The sequence below is a fragment of the Clupea harengus genome, chromosome 10 (genome assembly GCF_900700415.2).
Source record: "Clupea harengus chromosome 10, Ch_v2.0.2, whole genome shotgun sequence".
Lineage (NCBI taxonomy): Eukaryota > Metazoa > Chordata > Actinopteri > Clupeiformes > Clupeidae > Clupea > Clupea harengus.
In genome coordinates, this window is record NC_045161.1 from 26,859,985 (window position 1) to 26,880,207 (window position 20,223).

General features: G+C 42.4%; 2 protein-coding genes across 2 annotated transcripts in view; both read left to right on the forward strand.

Annotated features, from left to right (window-relative positions):
• Positions 1-4,295, forward strand: part of faf1 (Fas (TNFRSF6) associated factor 1) — a 76,878-nt gene extending 72,583 nt beyond the window's left edge. The window contains exon 19 of the mRNA XM_012821839.3: positions 2,872-4,295. Within this exon, the coding sequence (XP_012677293.1) occupies positions 2,872-2,955 (84 nt within the window). The 3' untranslated portion in view covers positions 2,956-4,295. The remainder of the gene's footprint in view (positions 1-2,871) is intronic.
• An 8,558-nt stretch (positions 4,296-12,853) lies between these two features.
• Positions 12,854-14,631, forward strand: dmrta2 (DMRT-like family A2). Its single transcript, XM_012821698.3, has 2 exons — positions 12,854-13,505; positions 13,778-14,631. The coding sequence occupies exons 1-2, from the start codon at positions 13,037-13,039 to the stop codon at positions 14,629-14,631; spliced, it is 1,323 nt and encodes a 440-aa protein (XP_012677152.2). The 5' UTR covers positions 12,854-13,036.
• The last annotated feature ends 5,592 nt before the right edge of the window (positions 14,632-20,223 follow it).

The window sequence follows — 20,223 nt, forward strand, 5'->3', positions numbered from 1 at the left end:
TGTGTGTGTGTGTGTGTGTGTGTGTGTGTGTGTGTGTGTGTGTGTGTTGAGGGTGCTAGCGTATTTTAGCGCACCATCTTGCACTCCCCTTGTGCCTATGCCTTGTCCCTGGGTCATGCTGAGAAGTCCCTGGCACCCTGCTGGGGCTTTAGATGAGTGTGGGGCAACAGAGACAAGGAGCCAACACTGGTGTGATACCACCCCTGGTCCCCGCGGAGACCCAACTTCGCTCTCAGATGGACTGTGTCATAGACGTTGCCTGGCGCAAGTGATTCCAGAAGCATCACAACAACCTGCGAGTCGCGAAAGAGGTGAAACGGGTTTGTCAAAAGGTCACGAGGCGCTAACCCACAGAAGGCCAGTGTACCAGAAGAGAAGCCATTCTGGCTCTGTTCCCCGCTCTCGAGTTTCAGGGTACTGCGATTGGGAAAGAAAGGTCATGTCCTCCTCTCTAATTAGCCTGTCAAGCCTCACCGCCACCCCAACACACCCGTATCAGCCTCCCGCTGCAAGGCCGCGACACTGATCCACGCCGAACTGCGACCTAAGCGGCCCGCTTTCAGAGGCGGGTAGCCTGTTAATTACTGAGCCCCATGCTCGTCATAGGAGCACTAATCAGAGGGCTGCCATTTTGAGCATCAGCTCAGCGCGTCCCCTTCCCTAGCAGCCTCCTCTCACCCATGTGTGAGGGAGAGTAAAGCCATGGCCCAGATGTAGCAGAGATCCGAGGCCTATGTAACTGGAGACCGCCCAATCATTCGCTCCCTCGCAGCAACCTCCAGGCTGGGAGCTACGGAGCTGGCTTCGTAACATTCTGACTGAAGCGCTGAAGTGTGCTAGAAAGCTCTAATGTGGATTGCTGCCACCTGTTTCGGGTCCCATGTTGTGTGGGCTTGAGTTTGTCAAGTCTCCGTGGTGCGTCATGCAGAACTTGACTGTTTGCAAAGATTGGGAGATTTGTTCCTCTCTGTGAGGAAGTGATTGTATCATGATGAACATTTTTGGCCAGCGTTAACGAGACGGGGGTCAGGGAGTCCTCCCCTCCTTGGCGTGTCCCCATAACACTCGGAGGCGGTTGAGCAGAAATACAAATGGTTTGGCGTGTCCGCTCAGATCTCCGCCCGCTCAGATTTCGGTCCTCCCTCCCCTCCCCTCCCCTCCAGCCCTCTCCTGCATGATGTCAGGCGAGCGGACCCCATGCACAGTCTGCCCCCAACATAACATGAGCGATCACTCAACCTGCACTGCGTGGGGATTTGGCTGAGGACGTGAACCATGTTAGCAGATGTTCCAGCTGGTTCTTCTGGTCTTGACTCGTGCTGCTTCTCCATTAGCAGTATCCTGAGACGGCTCTGTTTGGTGTCCCCGAGATGGGCCCCATTCTAGTTCTGACTTATTACTATACCATACTGTAACCTATGGACCACTTCTTGTTCATGTCTTTGTAGGATTTACATTCATAGGGCAGGGTTGGCAAACAGCATGTAGGCCTACTTTTAAAGAGAGGTACCTTTTTGTAAATCCTTTTATTAATACACGTACGCGCATTTCACCTAAGGCGAGTTAAACGGAAGAGGAAGGAGCTGCTGAGTTTTGGTTCCACTGCAGTTAGTCACGCAATATTCACATTAGGCGTTTCGGTTCTTTATTCCTGTTTTCTAGGGGATAGAGGTGTGGTCATGCCTTTAAGGAATGACATTCATGCCATATGTCCTATTGTTATCAGTCATCTCTTTTTATCCTTTCTTCTAACCCTGTTGAAAAAAATGTATGAAACGTTACAAGGAAGGATTGTTCGAATGGTGGATAAAGACCTCAAACTCAAGCTGACACTGGTACAACACTGTCAGCTCACACTCTCTGTCACCATCTGAATGAAATGAGACGCTATGGTGGGAGCCCCAGGAGGACCCGACTGCTGACACAGACATAAAAAAAGGCCAGACTGGAGTTTGTCCAAATTTACCTGAGGGAGACAAAAATCCTTCTGGGAGATTGTCCTGTGGACAGATGAGACCAAAATAGAGCGTTTTGGTAAAGCACATCCTTGTACTGTTTACAGAGTCTTAAAAGAGAAGAAGACAGTCAAACATGGTGGGTTCACAGATATTTTGGGGTTGCTTTGCTGCTTCTGGCACCGGATGCCTTGACTTGTGTGCATGGCGGCGTGAAATCTGACGACTTCCAAAGAATTCTGGAGCGCAGTGTAGGGCTCAGTGTCAGAAAGCTGGGTCTTTGTCAGAGTTCATGGGTCCTCTAGCAGCACGAGGACTCAAGAAATACATATGTGAATACCAAAGCATTTTTAATTGCAGCAATTTTCTGGGAGCAATTGTGCATTTGTGAAAAAAAGTGCAGGGGTGTCAATCTTTTTGCCAATGACTGTGTGTCCAATAATTTTCTTCTAGCACTTTTCCCACTTTGATGTAACAAACATGTTGTCATTATCTAACCATAAAGTTCCTATTATTCTGGAGTATCTAAGAAGAACAGAGATGTCTATGGTCATCTGACAAGATTCTCACTCGGCCAGCCGTTAATAGTCTCATCTTAAAGCCCATGACCAAAAACACAAAACCTCTCAGTCAAATACACGCAGTTTAGCCCAAGAAACCTCAGGATTACCACAGTAGTATAATAAATATGTACAAATATAAATATATAGAATCTATTTGGGTTTTGACAGTCTCTGGTGATTGTATTTAGTCCTCATCCTATATAAAATACAAATGATATATTATTTGACATGATTCTCTGGAGGTGTGCTAATGCTAGCCCTATATCAAATACATATGATATATAATTTGACATGATTGTGAGTCGTTTGTGTCTCAGTGAGTCCTGATCCTCCTCCTTCCTCCTCTTCCTCAGATCACGCAGTTGGACCCAGTCTCAACCCTGCTGGAAGCCAAGCTCTTCCCTCAGGAGACGCTCTTCCTGGAGGCCCGGGAGTAGCACTGCCCTCCCTGACGGGGACTGGAGAGGAGGACAACCCAAGCATGGTCCCGCTGTGTCCAGAGACCACCCTCAGACTCTCTCACACCCACCAACACTCACACACAAACACACACACAAACACACACACACACATACATACACATACATAGACGTACACATACACACCCTTTTAAACATGGACGGACACAGATACACATTCACACGCACACACACACACAGTCACACACACACAGTCATACACATATTCATACCCCTGTGGGTTGTACATGAATGCCTAGTGTACATGTCTGCACAGAGAAGCAAGCACACAGTTTAAAAAAAAAAAAAAAAAAAACACCACACAGACACAAACACACTCTCTTTCTCTCTCCGTACACGATTTTGCCGTGTTTTCTTTTTCTTCTTTTGTCAGCCCACATTTTTGAAATGTAAAAAAATAATAAATAATAATAAAAAAGAAAAACATACAAACAATAACTGAAACCACAGTGCTCAGTTGATAGATCAGCACCCTATACAAGTACTTCCCACTGAAGGCTGCTTCACGGACTTCATTTTTCCTAAACAAGATCGGCTCTTGGAACCGGCATGTTTTATTCGGAGAGCGCTGGACACTCTCTCCGTTTCATCAGACCCTTCGTCCCCCACAATTCATCATCGTCATCATCACCATCACCCATCCCCCCCACCGCCCCTTTTGTTTTCCACCCTGTTCCTTTTTAAGTTTGATGCTGTACTAGTTTTAGTTTGATATACATTATATAAAAATATATATGAACATTCACCCATCTGGATCTACACTATATTATCCATCATGACGCTAAGGGTTTGTTCTGCAAGGGAGTTATATGCTTAATCAACCTGACATCGTAATTAGCTTGTTTTTTTATTACGGCTGAGGTTATGTGCCCCTCTGACTCCTTAGGTTCTCTGAATACCCGTTGAAGTTCCTGTCAAACCTGCAGAATCACTGCCTCAAATGATGTGCTTTTATCGTAGTAATTGAAGGTTCAAGAATGCCAGACCTCAATGCACATGGAATCCCCTGGCATGTTGTTTTTCTTCTGGTTTTTATCATTCTAAAAGAGCAACACAACACAATTTTAATTTTTTTTTAATGTATGGTGGGAATCAGGACAGTGGGGGTAAATTACATCACTTAAATTTCATCCAATTTTGGAGAATTTACACAACATTGTCACGGCAATGAAGAGAAAGCTCCCAAGTCCAGTGCTGCTGCTCTCCAGTGCCATCTTCCTCTGCGGTCCTACTGGGCGTTGAGTGCAGTCCTGCCCCCGATGCCAGTGGAGGATGGTGTCCTGTTTGTGGCCACAGAAGAAAACGGATGGCTTGAGAAATTTGATTCATTGTTCTTGTTGTCCAGACATCTCGGCATTAACTGCCTCAAAGGCTAATTTTCCCAGTTCAGCATTGAGATTAAAGGCTCGCTGGTCCATCTGCATAGCCGCTCATTTGAAAACATGGTTTGAAAAGTATGGTTCAAGGAAAAGGTTGGTGTGTGTGTGTGCGTGCGTGCATGCGTGTGTGTTGTGGGTGGGGGTGGGGTACTGTTCACTGTGAAGGCCATTTCTGAGGAAATTAGAGAAATTGTGTAGTGCTGTGTAACCGCACACTTGTTCTCAGTGAATGACCTTTTTTCCTCTAGTTGATTGCAGTAAAACACACACACACACACCCACACCAACCCAACCTGCAGGCAAGATTTTGTGATGTGCAGCTTCTTCACAGATCTCCTGATTCTCACGCAAACTGCTCAGTTTTGATGTGCTCACCGAGTCGGACTTCCACTGGTATCTCTGAAGAATGTGCTGTTACTGTTCCCCCTGTCACACCTCGCATATCAGCAGCAGGGGCAGCTGTCTGAACGTTGGGGAGGATGTGGTGTTTCTTGAGGTCCAGTATTTAAAGGTGGTTTTTTTTCAGTAAAGTAAACCTTTCTGGCCCTGCTGTTTACAGTAGGGGGGTCAACCCTCACCAGTACAGAATAACCCACAGTGGACGCTTACTAAGTAATTCTTAAAATCAAGCTTTTATAAAGTAAAATTAAAAAAAAACATCTGATGGCATTTGGTGCATTTTAACCTGATGAGGGTGGCTCCTGCGATCTGTGGTGGCATGGACATGTGAATCCAGTTGAATCCAACATGTGAATTGTTTAGCAAAAAAAATATTTTGATAAAAACAAGCTCGTGCCTCACGAGTTCACACACTGTGTGCTGTTCTAGTGTTGTGTTAAGTATATAGTTTTGCGACGGTCGGGGAAAGGTGAGGCGGAACTTCGCAGATGAACGGTTCGCCCCTATGCTCGCCCATGTGAAACACATACTGCTAATTCCATCCTCAGGGGGAAACGGCGCCTGCTCAACGATCCCTGCAATGCGCAATATTACAGTTTCAGTCACTGTATGGCTTGACTAATGCACAGAGGCATCTTGGCGATGAACATATCGGAAATGCCCATTAGACGTAATGGTGGGGCTTTCTGCTTGATCCAGCCTGTCTCCTGCTCATCCATCGTCTTTAGGCTTGCAGCTGTTGGCAGATTGGCGTGTGCTTAAAGAGGCCGAAGTGTTCTGGGCTTGTGGGAGTGACCGGGATGGGAATCGTTCACAGCAAACTATGATATAGTCGAATATTACTAGTGGAGCCACAAGCAGGCAGCAGAAATATTTATCTTTATTTCTGACTACGGATTCTGCTCTCGTGTTGATCAGATTAAGATATTTCATGAGGGAGATTTTTTTTTTATAAATGGTTATAATTGTTTTGGTCAAAATAAATTATTAAAGTAATACATTTTAATGCCAAAGAAAACACTGTTGAAAATAAGGGACATTTTCAGGATGTGGGCCTACATTATTATTTATTCCATACACACAACAAGTGTGTCTGCCACTTTAACTTAAGTGATAATGTGTTTACCCATTGCATTTCTTACTTTCAATTGAATTCTCTGGATTTTAATGTGGAAACTCATTACTTGTGTTTTATTATTTTGAATGCGTTGCTAAAAGAAATACTTAGTCTAAAATGTGGAGTAGCTTACTAATCAACTTTAACAATTGTGAAAACGTTTATTTCCCAGCATATGATGCAACACTGGGCAAGTTGGTATCCACATGGAAACAAATCACACGACATAAATGGTGTCTTTCATATGAACTAGATTATAGACTAAGGTATGGGGCTATTGAGCAAAATAATTTGCCAACATTGCTAATGCTATTTTCGCTGACCCTTCCTTTCACTCTGATCATTTCAGTCGGGGATTCGGTGTCGGGTCTCGGTGGTCAAGCAGTGGACATCTCAATCAGCAGCGTGGTCTGTCACTCAAAACTTCCCTTGCTCCGGTTAAAGACCGCTTCCTTAACTTCCTCGGGGCGGCCGTGGGGCCTGGGGCGCGACAATGGAGATATTCTGTGGCTTCCTCTGACATAGATTCTCTGCGACCAACATCAGGTGGTGACTTGATCCTTCAGCAACAATGGGGAAACGTTCAATAATGTTTAACCAGCTCTCCGAGGGTCAAGAATGTCGGCCCCTGGTGAGGGAACAGCATTCCTGACGCTAGTGATTTGGCCTTTGATGGTGGGTTGGATCCCACAGCATCGGGCCTTTTTTAAATGCACTCGCTCAGTGATGCTAGAATCCCAGACCAAACTAACCTGGAGGGTCACACAAAGTTTACTTTCTCAGCGATGCTCACCACTCAAAGGCGGCCAAAGAAACAGAATCTATGCGGCTTAAACAGTCGGGCACAAAAGGGGGCTCGTTTCTTCCTGGGATGCTTGTTGGAGATGTGTGTGAATGGGCGGGAGGGGAGGGGGGCAGAGGGGTGGGTTTAAAAAGAAAACTTTTATTTAGGAGAGAGAAGAGGAGAACGATTTTAAAGCTCAAATGCTAAATGTGTGCTCGGTACAGCGCCGGAGGATACTTTGCTGGTGAGGTTTAAAGTGCGCGGTTGCCCAGACTCCCATGATTAACCCATCCTTTCCAGTCAATGGCCCTTGTTTGGCGTGTCAACAATCAGTGCAGTAGGCTTCACTCATTAACACATGGCGGGCCTGTTTCATTCGGCATGTAGTTAAACTATAAATAATATATGTGATCACACAGTCATGGCGCAGTTACTGATATTAATGAGGGTATTTTATATGAAGACGAAAGTTTAAATTGATAAAAACTTTGCAGAATATCCAGCACTATCCTTAATAACCTGCAAATTGTCATAATACGCATAATAAGCTTGTCATCATAATATGATTCGTGTGAATTAAACTAGACAGAGTTAGGTAACTACACGACAAGCCAATTTTCATTCACATTAGTCACAGTTGTACTACAAGTTGGCCGAAGTTCCATTCATTATTTGGATTTTTTCACTTCGATACTGCTACAGTTTTATAATTTACATATTTAATCACTCTCATTTTACTAATTACTAGTTACTAATGCACACTAATACCCAGGGCATATAAATCATTTTCCCTAAAGATAGTTTATTTAGGTTATGACAGCTTAGTAGAATAATATCCCTGTGCACAAAAGGGTAATACTGTCTCCTGTTACGGTCATTTTAAAGTGTTCATTAACTTCAAATTAAAGCGGCACAGGCTGCAAGTCCTGTCTGATATGTGCACAAAAGGATGAGAATAATGTATTTATTTGGAGCAGTACTCAGCCATTCTTTACCCGTTTCCTATTTTCTTTATATTTTAATCAGGTTGAATTATTTAAAATTACACACGTATAAAATATCAGTTACAAAGCGGTTGATATTAGCCTATTATGATGATTATGATTATTATGATGATTATCATTATTATTATTATTAGCCTATTATTGTTGTTATTGTTGGTGGTGGTGACAATACAGTACTATTTATATCATTAATTTATACAGGATATATCTTGCTGTTTGGAATTAGTTTATGCGTTTGTTTTGTTTCAGGTATCTAAAGGCTTTAATCTAATAACAGAAAGATTTTCAATTGCATCAAATATTAGCTCAAGTTGAAGCTTTTTCCAGTGAATCCATACATTTTTCTTTAAAAGATTATTATTGTTGTCTTTATTATTAATAATATTATTGTCATCATCATCATTATTATTATTTTTATTATTATTATTATAATGCTACAACTTGATTTCCTTTTTTCTCGTGTTAGGAGAATTATTTAGCTGTACGAGTAACCCTGTATTTAGTTATTGTGTAAAATCATTCAGCCAGGGCGGCATGCAAATCAAGTGTTGAAATAACAATAAAAAACGGAACAGACCGTCCAAATAAAACCGCAATTTATTTTATTCATCACACTCCGTGCCCTCAAGCTCTACTTTATATCTAAAAAAGTGCTGGGAGAGGGAGAAACTCCAGCGGTATTCGGATTATCGTGGCGAGGGATAAAGCTTTAAATGGGGCTAAAGGCGTTTGAATGGGAGCAGTGGCGTGCGAACTGAAGCAGAGTAATAATTGCTTCATAATTGTGTTCTTTTCCCTTTGCGGAACACGGTCTTGCTGTAGAGCCACGCTCGGAATCGAAGCGGTTGTGACATTTAGGAGGCTGGTCTTTGTGCCGAACACTTCAAGTTTAAAAAACAAGGCCAATTGAGGCGGCGGGCCTCAAAGCCGGAGCCATTGTGGGGGAACACATTGAGTTTGGATTGGGGACAATGGTGTTTCTCAAATTTCTTGCAAAAAAACCTATAGTCCATCTGTGATCCCAATGAACGCTCTTTCACTGGGTACCCTCCTTTCTCTTCCACTCGTTTGCAAAGGGAGGCAGATGTGGAGGGATCGAGCGTGCATTTTAATTGGCTGGTACCTGAAAATACACAGCACACTTACACACACACACACACACATTCAATCTGAGAGATGGATGTTCTTGGCTCGACTCTGACAAAGCTATCCAGAGTAACCATAAGAAACTGAACTTTCTGAGTGATTGGCGTGTCCATGGTCAACACCGTTTCAACTTCTTTGAGTCATTTTTGTCCTTAGACAAATGTAGATCTTTCGATGTGTGAGTGATAGTGAGGTATCTTCGATGGGACTTGTATGTTTGTTTCAGTTAGATGCATGGATCTTATTTATTGTTAAGATCAGTGATTGTGTAACCTGTCCTTGACTGGTTTTGAACATGGGATAATAGTTTATCCTGCTTAATACTCAATGCTTCGTATAATTTCCTATGGAAAGTAGGTGTCAGCTTCCCATTATCAAATAACCCCGGTTTAACACTATGAACTTGCAAACCCTCATCTTGATAGTCTGTGATAAAGGCTTATTTTGTGCAGTTATTCTAAGGCTTTGTTCCTTGCCTTGAGGGGATGCCTCCATTCACTTAAGTCTCCTCCGCTGCGCGGGATCTTTTCATGTGAGCAAGAGGTTAACAACCTAATGGGCACTTGGTGAAGACATGAAGCGTATAAATACGCACTGTTTTCCCCCAACCGGGCGCAGCGGCTGCCTGGCCCTGCTCCTGCCGCTGCTGCCCGCAGCGCGCTTTACACAGTCAACCGTTTCAACGGGAACCCCCTGGGAGCCAATCCGGGTCCAGCGGTGACCGGGCAGGGCAGCAGCGGCGAGGGAGAGGTCGCCAGAATACCGCGCCGGGGTGCTGCAGGAGCAGCAACATGCTGCTACATATGTTGGGTCAAGCATCCCTTTTGTAAGGATCCACAAAGGTGTACAAACCCAGTCGTCTGTAGCGTTTCTTTTAGAATGAAAGCCTGACATGGGTTTCATTATGTACAGGTCGACTGAACTGTTCAAAGATGCTGAATTCATTAAGTACCCACAGTCACTTTTAATTGCTCAGGGGCATTTAATTGGAAACTGGAGAGCTATCCATTAAAAGGAAAATAGTTTTGAAATGTTGACACCTCAACATTCTAAGTGTATGAATACACCTTTGTTGGTAGGCTGTTCCAACTCAGAACATTTGAAGTGAGAATTGGCTATTTGAAAATCCGCTGCCTTTGCTTTTCACGGTAGCTGATTCCTTTTCCAATGATAGAAACTGGTCAAGAATGAAAGAGATGCCCCAAAAACAAGCTAAAGTTACAGCAGCCAAGTGTCTGCAATTTGAAATCAATCTAGTCTAGTTTGGCATATTATCACTAGTCCAGCTTTAACATAGCCACCACCTACGTGCGGTTTCATAATGAGGGCTGAATTAAATCTTCAGTTGGGCGATTTTCATTCAAGTGAGATTGCAACCGAGATAATTACTCTAAATGTCAAAAAGATTTAGTTTAATATCATCTCTATTAGTCTGTTGGTTAGATAATTAAAGGTGCGGGTGAAAGCAGCGGGTGAAACAGATGGCATTTGCTTACAGTGATTCAGTGTGTAAACAATGGGAGACTAGCGACAGGAGGACGTGAAGATTCAGAGCACGGAGCAAGGAGCAGCTCCTGCAGAGGAGTCAGGAAAATATGGAACAGGGACTAGGCCCGGGCGTCATTTGAGCCAGGGAGGCAAGTTGGCGTTGTATTAAATAATGCATAGCCTACAACTTTAACCTGTTAGGCATTCGTTTAGGATGTGATTTAATCCTTATAACCACACTCCACTCGTCCCTCGAATCATTGAAGAGGATAGTTTTCTCACATATCTGCCGTTGTATCAGGGCATATGAAAAAAAATCAGTGTCATATAAATGTATGGTAGGTATTTAACCTAAAAAAAGCTTCAGTTATCAACACAAACTACGTGCATTAGCCTAATATACAGTAAATACATATGCCAAAAACGCGAACTGTCTTTCTGTATTTCAATCAATATTTTTTTTGAATCAATAATTTGTTTTACTTTCTATTTTACCACCCAATAATTGTAATAAAGTAAGTGATGTAGCATTACCCAATGCAGTGGTGCAATGGTATGTCTTTCTAGAATTAACACTAACTAGCAAATGTCTGAGCAAGTGTAGGCTAGGTTATGAGTTCACAGAACTTTTTTTTTTTTACATTTGTGATTTTGGGAATCAATGCAGCTACATGTATCTACACATGCAACTATAAATAAGATGAATAAATAGCTAAGAAAAGCTCGAAAAGAACTAAATAACTGCCACAAAGCCAACATGTTCCCACTTGGACTTGGCAAGTTGACATGGAAGTGCAAGGAGTACGCAGATTCAGATCATTTTAAAAACAGTTCTTGTGAAACGGGTCAGATATTTAAATTTGATGTCACCACGGAAATTAATTATTTAGTTTTTGTTATTATTATTATTATTAATATTATTAATAATAATAATAATAGTAGTAGTAGTAGTAGTAGTAGTAATACTAATTATATTATTATTATTATTATTAATTATAATAATAATAATAATAAGCTTGTAGTCTGCGTATCCTGTGGAAAATGTTGTCAAATGTGCTCAAATTGAGGTGCAACCTAATAAGATATATGGAAGTGCCCTGAAATAATAATGATTTATATATATTATTATTATTATTATTATTAATTAATAATAATAATAATTTTATAATCTGTTATCAAATGCATCAATTATGTATGTCCATACATACTTTCAATATGCTTTCAATAAAAGTGAGAGAAAGATGTGAGTACTGAACAGCCTTTATTTTTACATGGTTTATGTCAGGTGTTTGACTTCCTACTTACATTTAAGGATTTGCGATCACACATTCTTCTATACGTAGAATTTAACGAGTCCGGTAGGCGACCAACAAAAACAATTAACAGATATTCAGCACATACCTCTATAATTTCCGTGCTTTTTTAACAGTAATGTACGAAATTTCTATATTGAAATGTGATATCAATTACAAGCGTAATAACAAAGATGAGCTCAAAGCTAGTTCATGGAGAGGCTATGGCACAGTTTAAGTGTTGAATTTAATCAGTTATAGACTATTCAAGCGTACTGTCTCCAAAATATTTTCCGTTTGATAATTCTTGATAATTCAAGTTAAGTCAGATAAAAAAAGAAATGTGGTCCAAAGGTTACCATGCTATTTTAAGCCACTTACCTTGTCAAGTTACGGAGTTCACGGCATGCCACTGACGTCACCTGGACATATAGACTAATAATCTTTGTCTAAAACCAACCCTAAAGAAATGCACAATTTTTTTTCGTTTTCTCTTATCCTTTAGTCGCATGTATATAGCCATGTCCTTCGTACAATACAATACTCAGCAAGTCAAACTGTACAAAACTGTTCAAAAAGAATGAATATAACTTCAATCTTTAAACTATGGAACATGAAGTCAAAAACGCATGCAAACTAAATTGTTGATATTCTCAAAACAATATTTTTTATTATCGACAAAGGATCTGGAAGCAAAATATATTTTAGTTTCGTTCGAAGTTTTGAGCAATATGTTTTACCTCTGCAGGATCTTCTCAGATTCTAAACAATTGTTATTTGAGGAAGAACTCAGGTGGACACAGTTGAAAAAAGGACAAGCCAATCAGATTGCACCTTCCCTCTTTGGCCAATGACGGGCACCACATTGTTGTCAAAATTGTCTAATGAATACGTAGGCGCAACAATAGAGAGAGAGAGGGGATCTGTATCTAGTGGCAATCTCTCGAGTAAGTTAGTGTGTCACGCTACTGCGAGTTGCAAGCTCGTCTCCTCTTGGCGCATTACTAAGGGCGAACACTTTGGAGTTTTGAATTTGAACAGCTTGGACAGAACTTTCGCTGGGACAGCCTGATATACTTTCAAGAGTTAACGTCTGTGTTGCTATCAAAGACTGGTTTTGTGTAATTTTGGACAGCTCATCGTGTTAGAACCAGGAGAGACTTTTCAAGAAACGAGACACTTGTCACCGGACTCAATAACTCCGAAAGACTGCTTTGAGCGTCTGTGGGAATGTTGACCGCTGTTCAACTAGTGCGACACATTCGTTAACTGATTTGATCGATTCTCAAGCTACTGTGTGCTGCTGAAGCAGTAAATTCTTGATGGTGACAACTGCTTTTTTGAGAACCTCTTCCTTGTTGCGCACACCAGTTAACGTGTAGACAGGAAGGTCTGTGACTTATTGATTGAATATTCTCTGAAGGGAGAGAATGGATCTTAGAGCAGATATTTCATCGGCCCAGGCAGGATCACAGGTCCACCACGGAGCTGCTGCGGCAACCTCCAATCAGGTCACCATGGCCAGTAACTTTCTTCGAGGTCAATCGCTTTTGTTGCGCGCTACCGAAAAGTACCCCCGCACGCCAAAGTGCGCCAGGTGTCGGAATCATGGCGTGGTGTCCGCACTGAAGGGCCACAAGCGCTACTGCCGCTGGAAGGACTGCATGTGCGCCAAGTGCACTCTGATTGCTGAGAGACAGCGCGTCATGGCAGCCCAAGTTGCGCTCCGTAGACAGCAAGCTCAGGAGGAAAATGAGGCCAGAGAATTGCAGCTTCTGTACGGTACAGCAGAGGGCCTTGCCCTGGCTGCGGCCAATGGTATCATACCTCCACGGCAGAGTTACGAGGTATTTGGCTCTGTCAACAACGAGAGTAACCAAGGTAAGCCGCTCAATTACTGTTACAGAATGACAGTTTCAGTGATCAGAAGTGTTGGGGTATATGGAATTAAGCCACATATTATGATTTATTATCTGTGCATAGAACATTTGTAATAATGTATTGAAAGGGTGACAGTTAATGTAGGTGATGAATTAGCCTACAAACCTAAATACTAATACTCTTTTAAGAGGATAGGCGACGAACTCGAATGGGTCTATTCAACTACAATGCCAATGTTGTGATTGTGTTTGCTAAGGTATTTATTGGTGCATGTTTCTCTTATTTCGTAGACTCAAACATCCAAAAGTTTGAACTCTTTCCGAAGACCCAAATGTCGGGGCCAGTGACTTCACAACAAACCGTGGGGAAATCCGTTTCCACAGATTCAGACTCTGTGCCTGGCATCTCTTCCCCGGACGTGCGCCACGGTTCTGGTTCCGAGAATGGAGACGGTGAGTCGTTCATCAGCTCTCCCGTTTCAAAGCAACCAAAAGACGGAGAGGAAACGCCGGGATCAATCAGTCCATTGGGCACTGACTCCGGTTCAGAGACCGATAAAGACGACCACGACCCGTCCTCCACCTCGGCAGCCTCCAGGCAAATGAACGCCATAGACATTCTTACCAGAATATTCCCCAGTCACAAGCGCAGTGTTCTGGAACTGGTTCTGCAGGGATGCGGTAAAGATGTGGTGCAGGCCATTGAACAAATCCTGAACAACAGTGGACAAGCCAAAGCCCCCGGGGAGACGTGGACTGCGGAGAGGATTCTACAGAGCACACAACCGACCATGTCATCCACTCCAAGGCCCATGCTACCTGGAGCCATGACGCTCAGCAACCGCTCTGCCTTCTCCCCTCTGCAGCCGAACGCGTCTCACTTCGGAGCCGATCCCAGCGCCTATTCCTTAGGTACTCACCTGGGTCTGAACCCTCTTCGCCTGGCGTACTCAGCTCACAGCCGAGGTCTGGCCTTCATGACACCGTACTCCACAACCGGTTTGATGCCAACTCTCGGATTCAGACCGCCAATGGACTATTCTTTCACCGACCTCATAAGGGACAGGACACTTTTGCACAAAGACCAGGGGTACAGTAACGGACTCTACGGCCCCCTAGTTAATAACACCCCGGACAAACAATGAAGAGATAATCATATAATACCTGGGTTTCTCCAGAACACATGTTATGTATAAGAGTGTTCAGTGAGGGTCCAAGCACCCACATTTTTAACACTTACTGTAAATAATGTAATATCTGTGTATCCGTTATGGTTGCCTAGAGATATATGTGAAAGCTAAGACTTATCTAGACACGTTTCGATCTGTAATTGATAAATCTGTTTCGTCCAAGTCGGCATAATTTGCGGCTTGACTTTCTTTGATGTGAGTCGGCGAAAACTAATGTGTTCGATCAGACAAGGACTCTCTTGTGTGTCTTTCGATAGGAGAGTGTAGGTCGGATGGAGAAAGTGGGCCTGTCAAAAAAAGGAAACTTCGATATTTTCATGTTAATTTTGAATCAAGTTTGTATGTTTGTTACAATCCTCGTAGATTGTTATGAATGGAGGGGCTCCGTGTGATTATCGTGCAATTAATAGTCTGTTCATCATGCGATCCTTTTTCAAAAAATATATAACTAACATCATTGTTGTGCGATTTAATTGCTGGTATGTCAACCGAAATACCTTTGCTCTGTAAAAACTAAAGACATATCTTAACATTGAATTTATTTTATGTTTGTTGGAATATTGTAACATAGCCTAAAATGTATTGCCTCCAATAAAACTAATGCCGTTTTGGCACTCCAGTTTCATTTCCAAGCCTTTTCCCTCTCATTGGCTCCAGCCCATATGGGCCTTTTTAACATTTCCCCACAATATCCTTTGACACCAGTGCCAGTAGTAGCTAGCATTTTAGCAAGTATTATGAAAAAGAATCCCTCTTGCCCGTTCTCCTTCCCAATATCATATCGCTTCCTTCGAGAGAATTAAAAGTATATTTCCATATGAGAGAATAAGCCTATTGCATCGGGCAAGTTACCCTACACTGGCAAATACAGGCAACACTTCTAATTTAGGAATTAATATTAGCCTTTCATACAGCTAACAATTATGCCAAGAATCTCTGGAAAAGTTGATAGTCATTCAAGGCATACTTCGTCTTCTTTAAGTAGACTGCAGCCTATTTGAAACAGCTGCTTGACACATACCCTATTGCTTATTTGCAAATTCGAGTTATTTTCTCCACAAGCTGCCCATACACCGGCATCGGCTGTCGTTTGTAACTGTTTACTGCTTTGGACTTTTGAGCCTAAGTCTGACGAGTGAATGAGTTTAGTAGTGAAGCGCAGCATTTGCCACGCAGGACCACTGTGGCCTGTAAATGTGCTCGCTGGCCAAAGGATTGGAGACTGAGAAGATAACAAAAGAGGAGTTCACTGTATATTTAAAATAAGATTGCAAGCCCTGAATTGAAGTTCGATACCATGGAAACATAATCCCGCCAGCCTCTTGCTTGCCAAGGTTGAAGTGTTTACTTTCCCTCGCCAGATCTAACAGTGTAAACACTGAGCCCGAATGACAGCGCGCCTTCGCTTAATAGCGGACGCGGAAAGAAATCTAGCACTCAAATGTCCTTCAGCGGGCCCCCTAATGCACGTTTGATAAAGTGTATTTGTAGTAATAACACCAAATCCACCCTTGCTGTGTAATATTTGCTTACTTGGCGCTCAGAGATAGTATCATATAAATTCTGAAGATAAATATTTCATGACCAACTGTGCAACTCTAGAACTCGTGGGCTACTTAAATCAATACACCAAAAGGCCTGTTGAGTGCGTTGATTTAGGTTTTATTGCTGTGAGGGTGTAATGAATCGAAAACAGTGTTCAATAGCCTTTTATTCAGTGTAGACTTAAATGTTCACCAAAGGCAAAGGCACACCAAACTATTTTATGTCGCTTTATTGATGAAATTGGCAGTTGTAGGTGTTTCAAAACGTTGCCACAAATAGTGTACAAAACTCTTAAATGAATGTATTCCTTTAAATATACGGCTAAAACGAGCACACACATGTGCTAGCACAAAATCATTGGAATGTATGATTGAATGTGGAAAAAAACTCTTTTCAGAAAGCCCGTCAGAAACACAACTTTTGACAATTTTTGACAGCCTATGTTAGCCACCTCGGATCAATAGTGTAATTGCACCCGATGGTGGCAGTGCCACTGTATACAGTCTAACTTATTTAACTATTAACTATTTTCATTTTAATGGAAGGAAATTTGAGAAGCCTACTGTTACGATTAGTTGATCGAAATTCAGTTAAAACAAAGTCGGAGGAGGCTCATCGAAATCACATAATAGCGAACAAAAGGATATCAATTTGCACAGTTACGGCGTCTCCTAGCGTTTTACAAGGACTCGAAGGGTATACCTCACTAAAATTGTTCATTTTTATCCTAGTGTTTCCAAAACCATCTATTAAAGAGTTCCCCTGATATAAACTCTCCTACGCATAGCCTGGCTCAAGTGGCTGAATCCATGTTTTTGGAGTCGCTAATTATCATTCACGTAGGTTTGAGCATGCGTTTGATGCGGGGCATGACAGATTGGACCGCAGGTGATCATTAATAGAAAGAACATCAACAAGAAATACCATGAAAGTCAAAATTAAAATGTTCTCAAGTAAGGACGGTTGTATGTTACTCATATATTTCTGTTCGCATGGGATTCAAAATTAACAGTTAGATTATACCGATATTTATTTTTTCCTTTTTATTTCAGAAAACATGCAATGTAATGCAACACATATCTTTTTTACATCGCACACAGCATTAAGGTACAGCTTACAGTATAACTTACAAATTACGTAGCATTAAGAAGGTTCTGGGAAACGCGCCACAGGCTAGTTCAGCTCACTCCGAGGCCTATAATACACCTACTCAGATAAACCATATGCATTAATTCGTTCTCAATACCGCATGAAAGCACTATACATTTGCACTTGGCAAACATGGTGATACTGTCACGAATAGCCTCATCAGAGTGAAAGTGATCAAACTATATTTCTGCTTTCTCAAATACTTTGTTCAGCATATCACTTGGCCACCTACACAGTTATCTTATGCCAAATGGTTTTGATGTTGCGTTCAGTCATTTATTGATTTATAACCAGAACCAGGCAGGGTAGACCGAGGTGATAATGTGAAGACTCAGGCCACAACATAGTCTGTGAGTCTGTGGGCCTACAAGTAGCCAATACAAATTAATAATGATGTATTGTGGGTCAGACGACTACGACAACCAATTGGTTATTTGTTTATGTTAAATAGTTTTAGTCTTTGTTTATATAAACAAATCAAAACAATTAAAATATATAATTTGTGTACCGGACAGCTGTTTGTGTGATTTGTTATTCATGCCCAGAAGAAGGCTTTGATCCCCTGAGATGTGGCAGCCTTATTTTTCATTCACCGTGGGGTTCCTCGTCAAATCCGAATGGACCTCAAGAGCTCAGGGAGTGACAGGTGTGTTTCAAAACAGCTACAATGGATTGTTTTAATGTTCACTTTCAACAAGGCCACACAGCGCTCATTCCCCGTTGACTTCACAGGGGACCAAGAGACTGCCAATCGACCAGTGATGGTGTGCCACCCTGAGTTCTAACTGGCTACTACAATCTTGTTTGTTCGTGTGCATAATGCAGCTGGACCCCCTATTCTTTGACAATAATGCCATCTTGTGGGTAAACCGAGGTACATGCACTGGGGGGCAGTACTGGCAAACGACCTGCTTTTTTGTAGATTGTAGGCAGAGTAGATTGGCCTTTCTGGATGAACATATTTGCCCGACGTTATTTGGTAAACACGTTACAACAGGTTTTGGAATTCGAGAGGCTGATATGGACATATTTGGTACAAATCTCAGGTAGTCAGTGGAATAGGTCCAGGTTGGTGTTTAGTAGTTTTGGATTCAGAAGTCAGTACAACCAGGCTCAAGTGGAACAGGCACTTTGTAAGTATACCTATTGCATCTCCACAAGCCCTTGGCTTTGGCTCAGACTGACCTCAAGGCCCCCTTCACACTAGGAACAGGTGGTTGTGAGGTGGGGGCTCCCACTGCAATACCAGTGGCACAGGCTGGGAGCCCTCTGAATGTGACAGAGTCAACAGCACATTGGTTTACATTTAAAACCTGAACATGTACAATATTCTGCAATTATAATCTAATACACTTTTTGTCACATTCAGCACATTGCTCCTCACAGTCCTCTGGCTGTGTGTTCAGTGAGTGCACTAAAAAAAACAGCCCTGGCTCTGTCAATAGGAAACAAAGATAGTGGCTCAGACTGAGCCAGAAACAATTCCAGCCAATCAACATATTGGATATTAATATTTTATCTGGAAAGCCAATCAAATACACCCCTACCTTCCGTGATCCTGAAGCAGTGAGCACCCCTTGTTGTTCATTGGCCGGGAGAATGCATGGCTTTGTCAGAGCCAGTTGGTTTGCTTCCCATTCCAGACCCAGAGTGTTTTTTTGTGTGTCTATTTTTACACACTGGACAGACAGCTAGAGGAATATGAGGAGAATTTTGCTGAATTTGACGAAAAGTGTGATGGATTATAATGTAGAACTTTGCCTTTAAGTCCCCTGTCAGCTGCAGCGGGAGCATCAAGATCTGGCACCCTTCGTAACATGTTTCCCATACACTATGCCGGGCTCCCTCTTCCTCTCTCTGTATATCGTATCGTGCTATGTCGTTGATACTGATGAAGTGGCCACCTTTCTTGTCGTTCTCTTTGTATCCCAGTTTCTTCCCTTACCCTGTTCTAGGTTCCCGAGAGGGTTACTCTGTTCTCTCCCATATAGTATACAGTGGGGAAAATAAGTATTTGAACCCCTGCCGATTTTGCAAGTTTGGCCACTTGCAAAGAAATGTGTGATCTATAATTGTAATAGTAGGTGTATTTTAACAGTGAGAAACAGAATATCAACAACAACAAAAAACTGCATTTTATAACATTTATGACTTAATTAGCATTTGATGCAGAAAATAAGTATTTGAACCCCTAGCAAAACATGACTTAGTACTTGGTTGAATAACCCTTGTTAGCAAGCACAGACGTCAGACTTTTCTTGTAGTTGGTCACCAGGTTTACACACATCTCAGGAGGGATTTTGGTCCACTCCTCTTTGCAGATCCTCTCCAAATCCTTAAGGTTGCGTTTTCAATGGGAGGGAATGAGGGAATGAGGTTCAAGCCCAATATTCCACGTTACATGGCCCCATCCATAGTCCCCTCGATGCAGTGGAGTCGTCCTGTACCCTTGGCAGAGAAACAGCCCCAAAGCATAATGTTTCCACCTCCATGCTTGACGGTGGGGATGGTGTTCTTTGGGCCATATTCAGCATTCTTCCCCCACCAAACGCGGCAAGTCGTGTTGATGCCAAAGAGTTTGATTTTGATCTCATCTGACCACATCCTTTCTCCCAATCCTCCTTAGAATCATTCAAGTGTTCATTGGCAAACTTCAGACGGCCCTGTACATGTGCTTCCTTGAGCAGGGGGACCTTGCGTGTGCTGCAGTACTTCAAACCATTACGGCGTAGTGTGTTGCCAATGGTTTTCTTGGTGACTGTGGTCCCAGCTGCCTTGAGATCACTCACAAGCTCCCCCTGTGTAGTTCTGGGGTTATTCTGCACCTTTCGGATGATCACCGAGGGGATATCT

Coding starts and splice junctions, on each gene's coding strand:
- dmrta2 (XM_012821698.3), top strand. CDS start 13,037: ATGGATCTTAGAGCAGATATTTCATCGGCCCAGGCAGGATCACAGGTC. Junction 13,506..13,777: donor AGGTAAGCCGCTCAATTACT/GTTACAGAATGA, acceptor CTTATTTCGTAG/ACTCAAACATCCAAAAGTTT.